The following is a 17,863-nucleotide window of genomic DNA, read 5'->3' as shown; positions in this document are numbered from 1 at the left end:
AAGTCGTATCCCTGCTGGAGAGCCACATTCAGAATCTGATCCAGTCCCGGAAAGTATCCTGTCACAAGTGGGGCACTTTTGTGGTTCTTCTGTGGGAGGTTCTGGGTTTGAGAGGATGAGGAAGTGGCTCTGGTTATTTGCTTCTGTACCAGGTCAGGAGGGTAGTTGCGGGATGCGAAAGCTGTTGTCAGGTTGTTGGTGTAATGCTTCAGGGATTCCGGACTGGAGCAGATTCGTTTGCCACGAAGACCTAGGCTGTAGGGAAGGGACCGTTTGATGTGGAATGGGTGGCAGCTGTCGTAATGGAGGTACTGTTGCTTGTTGGTGGGTTTGATGTGGACGGACATGTGAAGCTGGCCATTGGACAGGTGGAGGTCAACATCAAGGAAAGTGGCATGGGATTTGGAGTAGGACCAGGTGAATCTGATGGAACCAAAGGAATTGAGGTTGGAGAGGAAATTCTGGAGTTGTTCTTCACTGTGAGTCCAGATCATGAAGATGTCATCAATAAATCTGTACCAAACTTTGGGTTGGCAGGCCTGGGTAACCAAGAAGGCTTCCTCTAAGCGACCCATGAATAGGTTGGCGTACGAAGGGGCCATCCTGGTACCCATGGCTGTTCCCTTTAATTGTTGGTATGTCTGGTCTTCAAAAGTGAAGAAGTTGTGGGTCAGGATGAAGCTGGCTAAGGTAATGAGGAAAGAGGTTTTAGGTAGGGTGGCAGGTGATCGGCGTGAAAGGAAGTGCTCCATCGCAGCGAGGCCCTGGACGTGCGGGATATTTGTGTATAAGGAAGTGGCATCAATGGTTACAAGGATGGTTTCTGGGGGTAACGGATTGGGTAAGGATTCCAGGCGTTTGAGAAAGTGGTTGGTGTCTTTGATGAAGGATGGGAGACTGCATGTAATGGGTTGAAGGTGTTGATCTACGTAGGCAGAGATACGTTCTGTGGGGGCTTGGTAACCAGCTACAATGGGGCGGCCGGGATGATTGGGTTTGTGAATTTTAAGAAGAAGGTAGAAGGTAGAGGTGCGGGGGGTGTCGGTGGGGTCAGGAGGTTGATGGAGTCAGGTGAAAGGTTTTGTAGGGGGCCAAAGGTTCTGAGGATTCCTTGAAGCTCCACCTGGACATCAGGAATGGGATTACCTTGGCAAACTTTGTATGTGGTGTTGTCTGAAAGCTGACGCAGTCCCTCAGCCACATACTCCCGACGATCAAGTACCACGGTCGTGGAACCCTTGTCCGCCGGAAGAATGACGATGGACCGGTCAGCCTTCAGATCACGGATAGCCTGGGCTTCAGCAGTGGTGATGTTGGGAGTAGGATTAAGGTTTATTAAGAAGGATTGAAAGGCAAGGCTGGAAGTCAGAAATTCCTGGAAGGTTTGGAGAGGGTGATTTTGAGGAAGAGGAGGTGGGTCCCGCTGTGACAGAGGACGGAACTGTTCCAGGCAGGGTTCAATTTGGATAGTGTCTTGGGGAGTTGGATCATTAGGGGTAGGATTAGGATCATTTTTCTTCGTGGCAAAGTGATACTTCCAGCAGAGAGTACGAGTGTAGGACAGTAAATCTTTGACCAGGGCTGTTTGGTTGAATCTGGGAGTGGGGCTGAAGGTGAGGCCTTTGGATGGGACAGAGGTTTCGGATTGGGAGAGAGGTTTGGAGGAAAGGTTAACTACTGAATTAGGGTGTTGTGGTACCAGATTGTGTTGATTGGAATTTTGAGGTTTTGGAGGGAGTGGAGCTGGAAGTGGGAGATTGAGTAGATGGGAGAGACTGGGTTTGTGTGCAATGAGAGGTGGTTGAGGTTTGCTGGAAAGGTTGTGAAGGGTGAGTGAGTTGCCTTTCCGGAGGTGGGAAACCAGGAGATTGGATAGTTTTTTGAGGTGAAGGGTGGCATGCTGTTCTAATTTGCGGTTGGCCTGTAGGAGGATGCTCTGAATAGTCGGTGTGGATGTGGGAGAGGAAAGATTGAGGACTTTTATTAAGGATAGGAGTTGACGGGTGTGTTCATTGGCTGAGTTGATGTGTAGGTGAAGGATTAGGTGGGTGAGGGCAATGGATTGTTCAGTTTGGAACTGGTATAGGGACTGATGGAAAGAAGGGTTGCAGCCAGAGATGGGAACTTTAAGTGTGAGGCCTTTGGGGGTTATGCCAAATGTCAGACAAGCCTGAGAAAATAAAATATGCGAGCGTGGAATGTTTCCCTCTATTATATATATATATAGAGGGAAACATTCCACGTGGGAAAAAAATATCTAAAAACAAAGATGATGTGACTTACCAAACGAAAGCGCTGGCACGTCGATAGACACACAAACAAACACAAACATACACACAAAATTCAAGCTTTCGCAACAAACTGTTGCCTCATCAGGAAAGAGGGAAGGAGAGGGAAAGACGAAAGGATGTGGGTTTTAAGGGAGAAGGTAAGGAGTCATTCCAATCCCGGGAGCGGAAAGACTTACCTTAGGGGGAAAAAAGGACGGGTATACACTCGCACACACACACATATCCATCCGCACATACACATTCCTACTCCGAATTTTTCTTTTGTTTCCTTTACTGCTTGCTGAATATACAGATTGAATAACATTGGAGATAGGCCACAACCCTGTTTCACTCCCTTCCCAACCATTGCTTTCCTTTCATGCCGCTCAATTCTTAAAACTGCCATCTGGTTCCTGTACAAATTGTAAATAGCCTTTCGCTCCCTGTATTTTACCTCTGCCACCTTCAGAATTTGAAAGTGTAGTCCAGTCAACATTGTCAAAAGCTTTCTCTAAGTCTACAAATGATAGAAACATAGGTTTGCCTTTCCGTAATCTATCTTCTAATATAAGTCATACAGTCAGTATTGCCTCACATGTTCCAACATTTCCACGGAATCCAAACTGATCTTCCCCGAGGTCGGCTTCTACCAGTTTCTCCATTTGTCTGTAAAGAATTCGCGTTAGTATTTATTAAACTGATAGTTCGGTAATTTTCACACCTGTCAACACCTGCTTTCCTTAGGATTGGAATTATTATATTATTCTGGAAGTCTGAGGCTATTTCGCCTATCTCATACATCTTGCTCACCAGGTGGTAGCGCCATTGTATAGACCCTCTATATACTCCTTCCACCTTTCTGCTTTCTCTTTTTTGCTTAGAACTGGGTTTCCATCTGAGCTCTTGATATTCAAACAAGTGATCCTCTTTTCTTCAAAGATATCATTAATTTTCCTGTAGGCAGTATCTATATTAACCCTAGTGAGATATGCCTCTACATCCTTACATTTGTCCTCTAGCCATCCCTGCTTAGCCATTTTGCAGTTCCTGTCGAACTCACTTTTGAGACGTTTGTATTCCTTTTTGCCTGACTCATTTACTGCATTTTTATACTTTCTCTTTTCATCAGTTAAATTCAGCATATCTTCTGTTACCCAAGGATTTGTACTAGCCGTCACCTTTTTACCTACTTGATCCTGTGCTGCCATGACTATTTCCTCCCTCAGAGCTACCCATTCTTCTTCTACTGTATTTCTTTCCCCCATTCCTGTCAATTGTTCCCTTATGCTCTCCCTGAAAATCTCTACAACCTCTGGTTCTTTCAGTTTATCCAGGTCCCATCTCCTTAAATTCCCACCTTTTTGCAGTTTCTTCAGTTTTAATCTACAGTTCATAACCAATATATTGTGGTCAGAGTCCACATCTGCCCCTGGAAATGTCTTACAATTTTAAACCTGGTTCGAAAAATTTCAATCACTCTAAACAGAAAAATATTGCCCACTTTGATTGCCGTAACTACAGGGCTATTACAAATGATTGAAGCAATTTCATAAATTCACTGTAGCTCCATTCATTGACATATGGTCACGACACACTACAGATACGTAGAAAAACTCATAAAGTTTTGTTCGGCTGAAGCCGCACTTCAGGTTTCTGCCGCCAGAGCGCTCGAGAGTGCAGTGAGACAAAATGGCGACAGGAGCCGAGAAAGCGTATGTCGTGCTTGAAATGCACTCACGTCAGTCAGTCATAACAGTGCAACGACACTTCAGGACGAAGTTCAACAAAGATCCACCAACTGCTAACTCCATTCGGCGATGGTATGCGAAGTTTAAAGCTTCTGGATGTCTCTGTAAGGGGAAATCAATGGGTCGGCCTGCAGTGCGCGAAGAAACGGTTGAACGCGTGCGGGCAAGTTTCATGCGTAGCCTGCGGAAGTCGATGAATAAAGCAAGCAGGGAGCTAAACGTACCACAGCCGACGGTTTGGAAAATCTTATGGAAAAGGCTAAAACGGAAGCCTTACCGTTTACAATTGCTACAAGCCCTGACACCCAATGACAAAGTCAAATGCTTTGAATTTTCGGTGCGGTTGCAACAGCTCATGGAAGAGGATGCGTTCAGTGCGAAACTTGTTTACAGTGATGAAGCAACATTTTTTCTTAATGGTGAAGTGAACAGACGCAATGTGCGAATCTGGGCGGTAGAGAATCCTCACGCATTCGTGCAGCAAATTCGCAATGCACCAAAAGTTAACGTGTTTTGTGCAATCTCACGGTTTAAAGTTTACGGCCCCTTTTTCTTCTGCGAAAAAAACGTTACAGGACACGTGTATCTGGACATGCTGGAAAATTGGCTCATGCTACAACTGGAGACCGACAGCGCCGACTTCATCTTTCAACAGGATGGTGCTCCACCGCACTTCCATCATGATGTTTGGCATTTCTTAAACAGGAGATTGGAAAAATGATGGATCGGACGTGGTGGAGATCATGATCAGCAATTCATGTCATGGCCTCCATGCTCTCCCGACTTAACCCCATGCGATTTCTTTCTGTGGGGTTATGTGAAAGATTCAGTGTTTAAACCTCCTCTACCAAGAAACGTGCCAGAACTGCGAGCTCGCATCAACGATGCTTTCGAACTCATTGATGGGGACATGCTGCGCTGAGTGTGGGAGGAACTTGATTATCAGCTTGATGTCTGCCGAATCACTAAAGGGGCAAATATCGAACATTTGTGAATGCCTAAAAAAACGTTTTGAGTTTTTGTATGTGTGTGCAAAGCATTGTGAAAATATCTCAAATAATAAAGTTATTGTAGCCGCTTCAATCATTTGTAATAACCCTGTACAAATACATCAAGTAAACAACATATTGTGCAGTTTTTGTAAGTTTTGTGATGGTGGTTTTCAATAAAAATAATTTGTAAAAACTCATAAAAATGCAATTCTTTAAATTTTTAGTAATAAATATTTACATAATACAGATGGCTGGAGCAGAAAAGATATTGTTTATAACTATATCAGTTGTATTTGGTAATACAACAAAGATGTAGCATTCTGTGACTTTATTTTTTTAAATAGATTTTTTTTTTTTTGTATTTTCTTCTTGACTTTGTAAGTTACGAGAGAGAGAGAGAGAGAGAGAGAGAGAGAGAGAGAGAGAGAGAGAGAGAGAGAACTAAATTTGAACATATAAGGAGGAAGCTGCAAAGGAAAACACCTGCCAGGCCTCTCCAGTACTTTTGGTTTATTGGTTATACTTTTTTGGTACTTTACTATTTTAGGAGTTATTTATAAAATACATATTTTCAATAAACTGTAGCATTTACAAAAGCCAAGATAAAATGACAATATTTTACTTCTTAAGGTAGGGCAGAGAGTGTATTATTGTAAACAGTTCAGTGATAGGATTGTTCTTATCAGAATCGACAGCTAACAAACACCGTCAATGATAGTTCAGGTATACCTGCTAACGTTGCAAGCTGAAGAGACAGAGAAAGTATAAGAGGTTTTTAAAGGGGTAATACAGACGGGTAAAGGGAGATGAAAATCTAATAGTTATGGGGGATTGGAATGCAGCTGTAGGAGGAGGAGTAGAAGAAAATGTTACAGGAGAATGTGGGCTGGGGACAAGGGACAAGAGAGGAGAAAGACTGAATTCTGTAATAAATTTCAGCTAGTAATAGCAACTACTCTGTTCAAGAATCACAAGAGGAGGAGGTATACTTGGAAAAGGTTAGCTGATACAGGAAGATTTCTGTTAGATTACATTCATGGTCAGACATAGATTCTGAGAGCAGAAACTGGATTGCAAGACGTATCCAGGAGCAGATATAGACTCAGATCGCAATGTAATAGTGATGAAGAGTAGGGTGAAGTTTAAGAGATTAGTCAGGAAGAATCAATATGGAAAGAAGTGGGATACGGAAGTATGAAGGAATCATGAGATACGCTTGAAGGTCTCTGAGCCTATAGATACAGCAATAAGGAATAGCTCAGTAGTTGACAAGGGTTGGACATCTCTGAAAAGGGCAATCACAGAAGTTGGAAAGGAAAAGATAGGTACAAAGAAGTTAACTGTGAAGAAACCACGAGTCACAGAAAAAATACTTCAGTTAAGCATGAAAGAAGGAAGAATAAAAATGTTCAGGGGAAATACAGAAATACAAGTTGCCGAGAAATGACATAAATAGGAAGTATAGAGAAGTTAAGAACAAATGGCTGCATGAAGAATGTGAAGAAATTGAAAAAGAAATTACTGTTGGAACGACTGACTCAGCATATAGGAAAGTCAAAACAACCTTCAGTGAAATTAAAAGCAAGAGTGCTAACATTAAGAGTGCAACAGGGACTCCACTGTTAAATGCAGAGAAGAGAGTAGATGGGGGTTAAAAGTACATTGTCTGATGCGATAGGTGAAGAAACAGGTGTCAATTTAGAAGAGATAGGTGTTTCAGTATTAGAATCAGAAATTTTATGAGAGCTTTTGGGGACTTAGGATCAAATAAGGCAGGAAGGAGAGCTAACATTCCCTCACAATTTCTAAAATCATTCACGTCGGTTTGTATGATGTACGAGTCTGGCGACATATCATCTGACTTTTGGAAAAATATCATCCACACAATTCTGAAGACTGCAAGAGCTGACAATGCAAGCGTTATCGCACAATAAGCTTAACAGCTCGTGCATCCAAGTTGCTGACAAGAATACTATATACAAGAATGGAAAGAAAATTGAGAATGTGTTAGATGATGATCAGTTTGGTTTTAAGAAAGGTAAAGACACCACAGAGGCAAGTTTGATGTTGCAGTTGATAATGGAAGTAAGACTAAAGAAAAATCAATACAAGTTAACTGGAATTGTCGACCTGGAAAAAGCGTTCAACAATGTAAATTTGTGCAAAATGTTCAGAATTCTGAGAAAAATAGTGGTAATCTATAGGGAGACTCTGGTAATATACAATACATGTAAGAGCCAAGAGGGAATAAAAAGAGTGGACGACCATGAACGAAGTGCTTGGATTAAAAAGGGTGTAAGACAGGGGTGTAGTCTTTCGCCCCTAGTGTTCAATCTTTACATCAAAGAAGCAATGATGGAAATAAAAAGAAAGGTTCAGGAGTGGAATTAAAATTCAATGTGAAAGGATATTGATGATATGAGTCACTGACAACATTGCTATCCTGAGTGAAAATGAAGAAGAATTACATGATCTTCTGAACGGAATGAAGTACAGAACATGATTGAGAGTATTGAAGAAAGACAAAAGTAATAGGCCTCTATTTTAGAAGGAAATTTCTGATAATGTACATTTGGAGCACAGCATTGTATGGTAGTGAAATATGGCCTGTGGGAAAACTGAAACAGAAGAAAATCGAAGCATCTGAAATGTGGTTCTACAGATGAATGTTGAAAACTAGGTGGACTGATACAGGAAAGAATCAGGAGATTCTGCACAGAACTGGAGAGGAAAGGAATATATGGAAAACACTGACAAGGGGAAGGGACAGGATGATAGGACATCTGTTAAGACATCAGGGAACGACTTCCATGGTGCTAGAGGGACTTGTAGAGGGCAAAAACAGCACAGGAAGACAGAGATTGGAACATGTCCAGCATATAATTGAAGATGTTGGTTGCAAGTGCTACTCTGAGATGAAGAGGTTAGCACAGGAGAGGAAGAGGTCAGCAGATATGCAGATATTCCCCCCCCCCCCCCCCCCCCCGAGTAATTCATGATCATTGTTTGAACATGTCGTGTGTGATCTGAGGTGAAATTTCTCTGCAGTAACTATTCACTAGATAATTTATTTTCTGTGTGTTGTTAAATTTTAGACGTATGCGTATCATATTTTCTAGTGCAGAGATTAGGAAGCAGTCAAGCATTTGCCTAAATGTGTATGGAACAAACAACTGGAAAAAAGCACAGGTGACAACTGTATATGAGCAGGGTAAAAGAACAGGCTTACAAAATTACAGCAATATCCTTCAAAAACATCACTTTGTTGCAGAATTCTAGAACATATTCTGAGTCAGAATACAATAAATTTTCTAGAGGGTGGAAAGCTTATGCACACGAATCAGCACAGTTTTAGAAAGCATCACTCATGCGAAACTAAGTCTGCTCTTTTCTCACATTATATATTGTGAACTGTGGTTGAATGGCATCAGGCAGATTCCATAATACTAGATTTTTGAAGAGCATCTGACATGATATCCCATTGCAGACTGTAAATGAAGACATGAGCATATGAAATAGGTTCCCAGATATGTGAGAGGCATGAAGACTTCTTAAATAACAGGACACAGTACATTGTCCTCAACGGTGAGTGTTCATCAGAGTCAATGGTATAAGTGCAACAGAACTGCTATTATTTTCTATATACATAAACAATCTGATGAACAAGGTGGGCAGAAATCTGTGGCTGTTTGTTGATGATGCTGTGGTCTGCAGGAAGGTGTAAAAGATGAGTGGCTGTAGTATGATATGAGATAACCCAGACAAAATTTGTAGTTGTTGCGATGAATGCCAGGTAGCTCTAAACACAGAAAAATGTAAGTTAATACAGATGAGTAAGAAAATCAAACCTGTAATGTTTGGATACGGCATTAAAAGTATTCTGCTTCACACAGTCATATCGTTTAAATATCTAGGCATAACATTGCAAAGCGATATGAAATGGAATGAGCACGTGAAGACTGTGGAAGGGAAGGCAAATGGTAGACTTTAGTTTATGGGAGAATTTTAGGAAAGTGCCATTCATCTGCAAAGGAGACTGCATACAGAACACTAGTATGACCAGTTCTTGAGTACTGCTTGAGTGTTTGGGACCTGTATCAGGCTGGACTGAAGGAAAACAAGTAGTACAGTGAAGCTTTCAGAGTTCTCCAGCTCATTTCCTCCTTCTACTTCCTCTTCATCTTTGCCCCCCTACTTCGCCTTCTCCCGTAAGAAAACTTGGCGCTTATGTGAATTACTACCAGGAAAAGTTACTTTCAGGCTAAGGCACTTCTAGTACAGGGCAGTATGTGTTATATCTACCAACTTCAAATTGTAACAGAAAAACTGTGTATGCAAGTCATAATTTAATAGAGTTATGAAATATGAGTATGTCAATTTGCAATTACTAGAGTACGTAACACTTACTGGCAAGACTTCACTAAACTTTAAAAATAACTTCCTTAAGAATATTACCCCATTTGCCTGGGTGCACTATTGAAGGCATTGTGGGAAGGTGTCCATAACACACCCTAATACTTCCTGTGATTATTTCACAGTGCTTTTCATGTAAACATTGAAGATTATCCTTGGACCAATACCGGAAGTTTTACATATTAACATACTGAGTTGTGAAACACTTTGCTCCACTGGACACCATAAGCTGTTTGGAAAAACAGTAGTTCTCAATTAATCACTGAACGACTGTCAGTGCAGTTGGTGAGTCTGTTTTGCTTATCAGTGTCTCGACTCTTGAACCACCTCTAGTTAATATGGATAAAACTTCAAGTCACAAAGTTCGCAGCTCAACAAATGTTGTGACAGTTTAACATTTGTGCATGTTGCTGTGCTTGGTGCCCTGGACTGTGCTCGAGTGACGTATGTACTCGTCCAGATTCTCACACATTCCAACATTTCTTCCTCGGCCTGGTGACTGCCAGATCAAAATAAAACCAGTGGCCCTCCACTGTTGCAGTCATACGAGAAAACTGTGCTTCTAAGGTACAGCCAAATGCTGTTCCATCACAACGTCTGCTGAGCCTCCACGACAGAACCAGCTGGACAAAGGTTTCCACTGCCACAATTAGTGTCGGTGCAGAACACCACTCCATGGCAACCCAAATGCCTGATTCCCTACTACCCAGTGGTGTATGCATACGCAGCATTAAATGTGAATCTGGTCAGAGTTACCAACAGCAACTGGTAAATACAATACAAAGCTTTAGTGGTGGCATCAAAGGGGGTCACATGCGATTGTATAGTGCCAGTCCATTAGAGACAAGTGTACCATCAGGGGCACCCTGGAGAAGTGTGACAGAACCAATTTTGTCTATACTACTATATAAAGACAGGCCGCCGTTTAATGTTATTACCTAGTCTTGAAAAGATCTTGACCAATTTACATGATACACTAATTATATTCAGAACTGACATAGGTATACGTTTTTTTAAACAGAAATGTACAGATTTTCTGTTAAAACTGACTTTCAGAAAGAAAAACCTGTGCTGTGAAAATGTGTGGTTTCGTTTTCTTTCTTGCAGTCAGTTTCAACTACAGTTGCATGACAAATTGTTTATCACGTATGTATTCTTTCTCCTTATATATAACATCAAACAAAATTGTAAACACAACAATGTGGTGTTTTGTTTTCTTTCTTGCCGTCGGTCTTCCAGAAAACAAGAAAGACGTACTTATGGTCTATCAACTCAATTTAGAATACTACTACAGAATATGAATTTTCTGAAATTCTGTAATCCTACCAATTCAAAGAGTAAAACTATTCAAAAAACGTAGCTGTCACTATGTCACAGATACAGCAGCTGTTGAGGTGTCTGTCATATCCAATATACCAACGATCCCAGCTGATTCATTTTAAGTGAGTTCATTTCCCAATGATATTGCAACAACCAACAAGCTCAAGGTCAGAGAGACAGGTAAGAGGGCAGAGGGTGAGGAAGTGCATAGACAGGGGGAAGAGATGATGCATGGAGAGAAGGAGGGGGGGGGGGGGGGGAGAGATGAACGAAGAGAGGGGGGAGGAGCTCGATGGCAATTGAATTTCTTATGGACAAAGTGTCACATGCCTGACATGCATAAGCACCTGTAATAGTCTATAACAAGTAGCAGAAATAAAGTCATTGCCACACATTCATAATGAAAAATTACAGCTGCCATTAAAAATATTACACAGCAAATTTTAACAAAACTTCAGAAGATTTTCTCAAATTACCAAAATGATTTTTTCCTATGTCTTTCCTGTGTCACATGGAATCAATGACTAGTGTAGGGACAGGCAGTTGACCCTGAATGTAAATATTTGTATTTTACTATACATAAATAGGTGGTGATATCCACCAGGTCTACTGCCCAACTACATTATTGGCATGTGGGGAAAAAAAGAAAACAACCCTCTGGAAACAGAAAGAGCCATAAAATAACTATGGGTAACAGCCTGACACCTCCTGAAGTGAAATGATCACACAAAATTAGGTACAGCAAAAGCAGAAGCCAAGCTGAGATTAATTGCTACAATGAGGTTTAAATTTAAGGGAACTGGTAAACATTCAATATGAAGTAAAGAAGTAAACTTAATGTTTTCCTTGATACCATCACAGAAAACGTGTTTTATTGTGTTAACGGTAGCTCCCATCACTGACCATGAACAGACTGATTGACAGCAGCATCAGAAAGGCACCACGTAATGGTTTGTCTGACTACTTGGCATCCATCTAATGCTACTTTCAAGCATTCTGATGATGCCCAATGGTGGCTGATACAGGTTAATTATATAAAATATTTCCTGTGATTGTGTCAAAGAAAATATTAATTGTTCAAAAAAATTAAAAAGTAAATCATTATCTGCATGACATAAATCGAAAACTTAAGAAGCTTTGGTGAGGAAAGAGATCTCTTGGGAACACATGCAAGAAACAGGTTAGCGGGCAATGAAAAGCCGTGCAGGGGCAGAGAGTTTCTAGTTAACTATACTCTGCAAATCACAGTGCCAGGCAAAAGGAACTTCTCTTTGTAACAGTAATTTGGCTTTTTGGTGCATTTCAGTTTTTTTTATTTACACACCTGACATGTAAAAGTTAAACTTACCATTGCTCCTGCTGTTTAACAGCTGCAATGTACCTTTTACTTTGTAAATACATTATAGCAACTAATACAATTGGGATAACCACTAATAACAAAGTAGGATTTTATTTGTGAATACAAAATAAATTACCTTACTTCTATTATGCATGTGAAAGCAAAAATATATGGAAACCTATCATTCTGGTAATGTGAGAAAATCTTGTGAAGTTTCGTTACAAATTAGATGTAATAATAAGTTTATTGGTAGCCATAACTTTTCATTACAATTACATGGTAATCAAACTTTACTTCTGTATTTCTAGTACTTGTTATATATTATTATACATGCTAGTGGTCATTAGGCCTGTGACACTTTGTCCATAAGAAATTTTATTGCCCTAGAGCTTAAAAAAATGATTGAAATACACCAGAAGAACACTATAAAGCAGGAGTAAAAGCTTATTTATTCTAAAAATTCAGTAGGCAACCACATGATGATAACCACACATGCCCAAAAAGATGAAGTGAGGTTCACAATTACTCTATAAGGCTACATTCATAAACGAACTTTAAATATGGATCAAGGCAACAGTGTACTTCAAGCACCTTCATTAACAGATATTAAATATCAAACAAACCAACAGTATACTTACACCAACTACCTAAAAATACATACTGTATCCAGAAATCTCAACAGCAAAACTCAATTAATCCTTTCTGTCCAGAATTGGTTCAAGCAAAACACACACCATGCCATTATCATAAGTCAGAACACATTCATCCTTGTTTTCTGGCCACACAAAGGTGGCACAGTTAATTTTTACAAAATATGTCTCCTCAGTCTCGTCATACGTATCTGGCATAACAACTGAATATCATGTAGCTCTGTATTAGACTTAGGATTGATACAGTAATTGCTAATATCACAGACATAAAAAACCTGAATCGCATCACAGGCATCATATACAATGTTATCAGATCTCTCCCTCCTTGATGTTTCTCCAACTACTATGCATCCCCCCCCCCTTTTTTTTCTGGTGACGATTTGCAGTAGATTTGCTGTAGGCCTATTGCCATTGGTTGATACTGACAGTGCTTCCTTAGTTCTCCACACTACTCTTTCCAATGCCTGACGAGAACTTTTATGAGCATCTGTGTCTTGTTAGTTCTTTTTAAGTTTTTCTCAATTTTGCCGATAATGTTGCACTACTTTTCCTCTTTTGGTGATACCCTCTGCCTCTCTCCTACTGCTTCACTTGACAATGTTCTTCCTCTTCGCATGGTAGCTTTTTTCTCCAATTTTCCCAGCTTCCTTTCGCAGGTGTATGAGACTACATTTAGTCAATATTTTGAAGTAAGAACAGGCTTCTCACATGCCTAACAAAATGAAACTTACAGAATGCTACACCTCATATTTCAGAAACAAAAATAATTAAATGAGAATTGATTGTTCAAGCAGACTCACTCAATGATGAAATCAGAGCATAGAAGTTCCCAGTCTTATATTGTTAGGCATTTGAGTAACACTACAAGTCCAAACAGAGTATTGGCAGCCATTTTGAATAATTTGGGCAATGTTGTCAGATATGGTTCATGGATGCTAAGTGCAATTATCAATGGGGCAAACTTTGGAAAATACTTTCCTCTTGCTCTGGGAAGAAAAAAAATTAATGTCACATGCAACAGAAACATTACAATTTTCCTGTTTACTGTTACGCAGTCTTGATACATGAATTTCTGGTGGTTGTTATACTTGGAAACTACATATAATTACCTTTCATTTCATATGCCACTTTCACTAGTTTCTTGAAAACTGAAATACACATATCTTCAAAATATTGTGAAATGCCCCAAATTACCCATTCCAGTTACTTATGGAGCATGGAAGAATGACTGCGTGAAAGCCTATATGTACACTGTAATTAGTCTAATGCTAACTTCTTGATCCCTAAAAGTGGGGGTTGTAGTGTAATCCTATATTCATCATTAAAAAGTTGATTCTTCAAACTTACTAAGTTTGCTTTCATGGGATAGTTTGCATCTATCTCCAAACTTTTTCCATTTTAATTCTTTCACCATCTAGGCTATGTAAGGCTTTCCTATGTCTCAAACAAACCCATGTGCATTCATACTGCCCTTCTTTGTGTGTATTCATTATGCCCTGTTAGTCTTATTTGGTATGGGTCTCACACACTTGAGCAGTATTTGCAGATGGATCGCAAGAGAGTCTGGTACGTAATCTTCTTTGTAGACGGATTTCACTTCTCTAGTGTTCTATCAATGAAAGAAAAGTCTGCAACCTGATTTACTTACAACTGCACCTATGTGACCGTTCCATTTCACATGTTGTAAACTGTTACACCCATTTCAACTGTGACTTGTTGATATTCTAGTCACCTGATCCTACATTTTTTTTTAATGAACGAAATGGTATTATTTTAACATTTACAGCAAGTTGTCAATCTTTCCACCACTTTGAAATTTTATTAAGATCTGACTGAACTATCAAAGTGATATGGAACAGGCCAGTGTGAGGTTTTTTTTTCTTTTTTTCCCCCCTCCATGCTATCTGCTTTTGAAAAGAAACGATTTTATGTTAGATATAAAACTTGCTTTGCTACCAACTACCTATCAAACATTTTATGTTACTGAGCAATGCTCAAAAATTATTGTTGCTGGATATTAAATGCTTCCTGAGACACTGGCAGCTTTAATAATGGGTAATAAAGGTCACTTTTCCCTCTTGAGTTGCAGGTATGCACATCACTGTTCTTCTCAAACTGTGATGGATTACTTACATGAGAAATGTCATTAGCCAATATATGTATTGTAATGATGCAGTTAAAAAACCTAAATCCTTGAAGAACAGCAGTATTATGAAAAGGATAATTTTTACTAATAATACAGAGGAGACACTGAGTCACAGACACGCACAATGAAAATACTGTTATACATTGAAGCTTTTGGCCAAAAGGCGTTCTTCTGAAATACACACACACACACACACACAAACACAACACGCCATTTGGAATTTGCAGCCCAGCCACAGAGGCAGTGGTCACATATGTATGAGGTCTGCTTGTTGAATGTGTTCTTTACTTTGGATGAAAGAATTTCGGTGGTGGTGGTTGTTGGGTTGTTTAAGGGGGACTAAACAGTGAAGGTCATCAGTCCCCCACAGAATTTCGGCTGAAAGCTTAAACATACAACAGTCTTTTTATTGTGGCTGTCTGTGATGCAATGTTTCCTCTATATGATAAGTAGCTATCTATTCTTTTCATAATACGGATGTCATTCTCTGCTAGACTCTTCAGTGTTTAGCTCCTTGAAGAGGCATTAACAAAAGTAAAACAAGAGTAACTGAATATCCTCAAAACTAAACCAAGTGATGCTGGAGGAATTAAACAATGAAATGAGACCCTAACTTATGATGGCAGAAATAAAGAGGATATAAAATGTAGACTTACAGCAGCAATACATGCTTTCCTGAGAAAGAAAAATTGGCCAGCTGTGAAAATAAGTTTTTGTTATAAAATCTTTCATTAAAGTATCCATCCGGAGAGCAGTCTTTATTTGGCAGTGAAATGTATGCAATAAATATTACAAACAAGAAGAGGGTAGAAGGTTTTGTAATTTGGCGCACGGAAGACTGCTGAAGTTAGATAAGGGGATGGAGTAACTGATGAGGTCTTGAACACAAATGGGCAGAGAAGAAATTTGTGACACAGCCTGCCTAGAAGATAGCACTGGCTGATAGTACACACCCACAGGCATCAAGCACTCGCCAGGTACATGGTGGGAGAGTGGGGTTTGTAGAAAGAAGATCAAAGTGTCCCCCCTCATCATAATCATTTACTAATATGGCCTACTTTGTCTACCTCAAACTGTAGCACCTACACATAAATTTTCCCACATGTAATACTAGGCCTACAATAACTGTGTGCTTACTTTCTGTTTCCGTACCCCAAGATAATACCGAAAGCTCTAACCTTTAGTGGAGACATAAATAGAGGAACCGGTAGTTCCATAGCATGATATACGGCCACCAATAACAGCCTGAACCGAAATGTAATGTCTAACATCATTTCGTTAGAAGTATTCAAGCACGAATAAATACAACGAGATAAGTTCTGCTACGGTTAAATTTAACTTTGCCTTACCACATTCATCCTTTGACGTTACAGGGGATGCGTTTATCTAACAGAGAATCAGTTTATGGCACGGATTCCTCTCCAAAACAAGAAAGTTCGCAGGTTAATATAACTGTTGTCTATAGCCATAGAGACGGTTGTGGCCAAATATTTCGCACCGGACGTAATGTAGTGTTAAAAGCAGCTGGCTGCACCCTTTACGTCCGCATTATACACACAGAACAGTACGACAATAGACGCTCATGTGGTCTGAATACCTACGAACGACAACATAACGTATGCAATGTTCGTGAAAGTAAACTCGAAATGTTACTGTTTTACTTACCCTGTACCACGCGTTTCATTGTTCTCGACTTCTTCTTTTACAATTAAGTGCATGAGAAAACTTCACGCATCACTTTCTAATATTAGTAAACATACGCCGTCAAACAAAACACTATCAACTGTCGCTGTCCTTCTACATCAAAGTTGATCGCAGAGAGTAGCATAATGTCTTTGGAGTAGTCATGTCGATAGATGATATCGAACCACACTCTAAAGCCCGGTTCACACGCAACGATCTGTCTGCGCAGACATCGGTGCAGATGTCTGTACATGCAAAAGATCGCTGCAAATGTGGTGTGTTCACACGACACAAACCCCAATCTACTACTCGCCCGCCATCTGTCGGTGTAGAAAAGAAATATCAGTGGCAAGCGACTACGCTCCCCGTAAACGTCAAACATTTAATTCAGTTATTTTGAAATATAGAAATGGAGGAAGTTCTGTTGTGGTCTGTGTTCGCAACTTGTGTTGCAAAAAACATTCAGACCAACCGCAGGAAACAGAGAAAGCGGGCAAAATGGTGTAGACAGTGGCTGCTAAAGCGAAAGCAGTTTTCTCACGTAAATTTACTGAGAGAGTTGCAGGACGAACCTAACGACTGGCGAAATTATTTGCGGATGGATGTCGAAACTTATAATTATCTCTTAAAGCTTGTAACCCTTCATATTATGAGAAAAAATACTTGTATGGGAAGGGCAATTTCTCCTCATGAACGGCTGGCGGTAACATTGACACTCCAATTTCATCTTCAATTGTACTCCTGCTTGGTCTTGGTGTTTCTTGATCACTAAGAAAGCCAAGCAGATCAAAATACCATAACGTTGGCTGGTATACTTGATCTACTCCTACACCAGATCTAGATTTCTGAACTTTGGATAACTCAATTAGAGCATTGTATGCTGCAGTCTTTTTGTCTCGGTCACTATATTCTTTACTTTTAATCTTCCACAAACATGGGTGGTTTCTACATATTTCAATGAATTCACTTACAAACTCTCGAGAACACTGACGAGTATCAGCCAATTTAATGCCCGGTGTGCACAAATACAAACACTAGACTGAGCAAACAGCTGTTTCGCGCCAGATTTGCGGCGATCTCCTGTCCACACGCTCCAACTTGTCTGCGCAGATGTGGTTTGAACCCACAGATTTGAGAGGTTTCGCTCAAACTTCCAACTCCAACTTCCAGGTTTGCACACACCTCAGGTTGGTGCAAATCTTCTGTCCACACGCAACGATCTGTCTGCGCAGACGTGATGTGCGCAGACAGATCGTAACGTGTGGACGGGCCTTAACATGTCGAACTAAAGCCCGGTCCACA

At 40.2% G+C, this 17,863-nt stretch overlaps 1 protein-coding gene across 2 annotated transcripts in view; it reads right to left on the bottom strand.

The window, feature by feature from the left end:
* Positions 1–16,672, bottom strand: part of LOC126210070 (breast cancer metastasis-suppressor 1-like protein-A) — an 88,804-nt gene extending 72,132 nt beyond the window's left edge. For both annotated transcript variants that reach the window (XM_049939191.1, XM_049939192.1), the window contains exon 1: positions 16,544–16,672. In XM_049939191.1, coding sequence (XP_049795148.1) covers positions 16,544–16,562 — 19 coding nt within the window. In that variant the 5' untranslated portion in view covers positions 16,563–16,672. The remainder of the gene's footprint in view (positions 1–16,543) is intronic.
* Between the last annotated feature and the right edge of the window lie 1,191 nt (positions 16,673–17,863).

Source organism: Schistocerca nitens, chromosome 10 (assembly GCF_023898315.1).
Source record: "Schistocerca nitens isolate TAMUIC-IGC-003100 chromosome 10, iqSchNite1.1, whole genome shotgun sequence".
In the NCBI taxonomy this organism is placed as follows: Eukaryota; Metazoa; Arthropoda; class Insecta; order Orthoptera; family Acrididae; genus Schistocerca; species Schistocerca nitens.
Note: the sequence above shows the minus strand (reverse complement) of the source record. Positions and strands in the feature narration are given on the sequence as shown.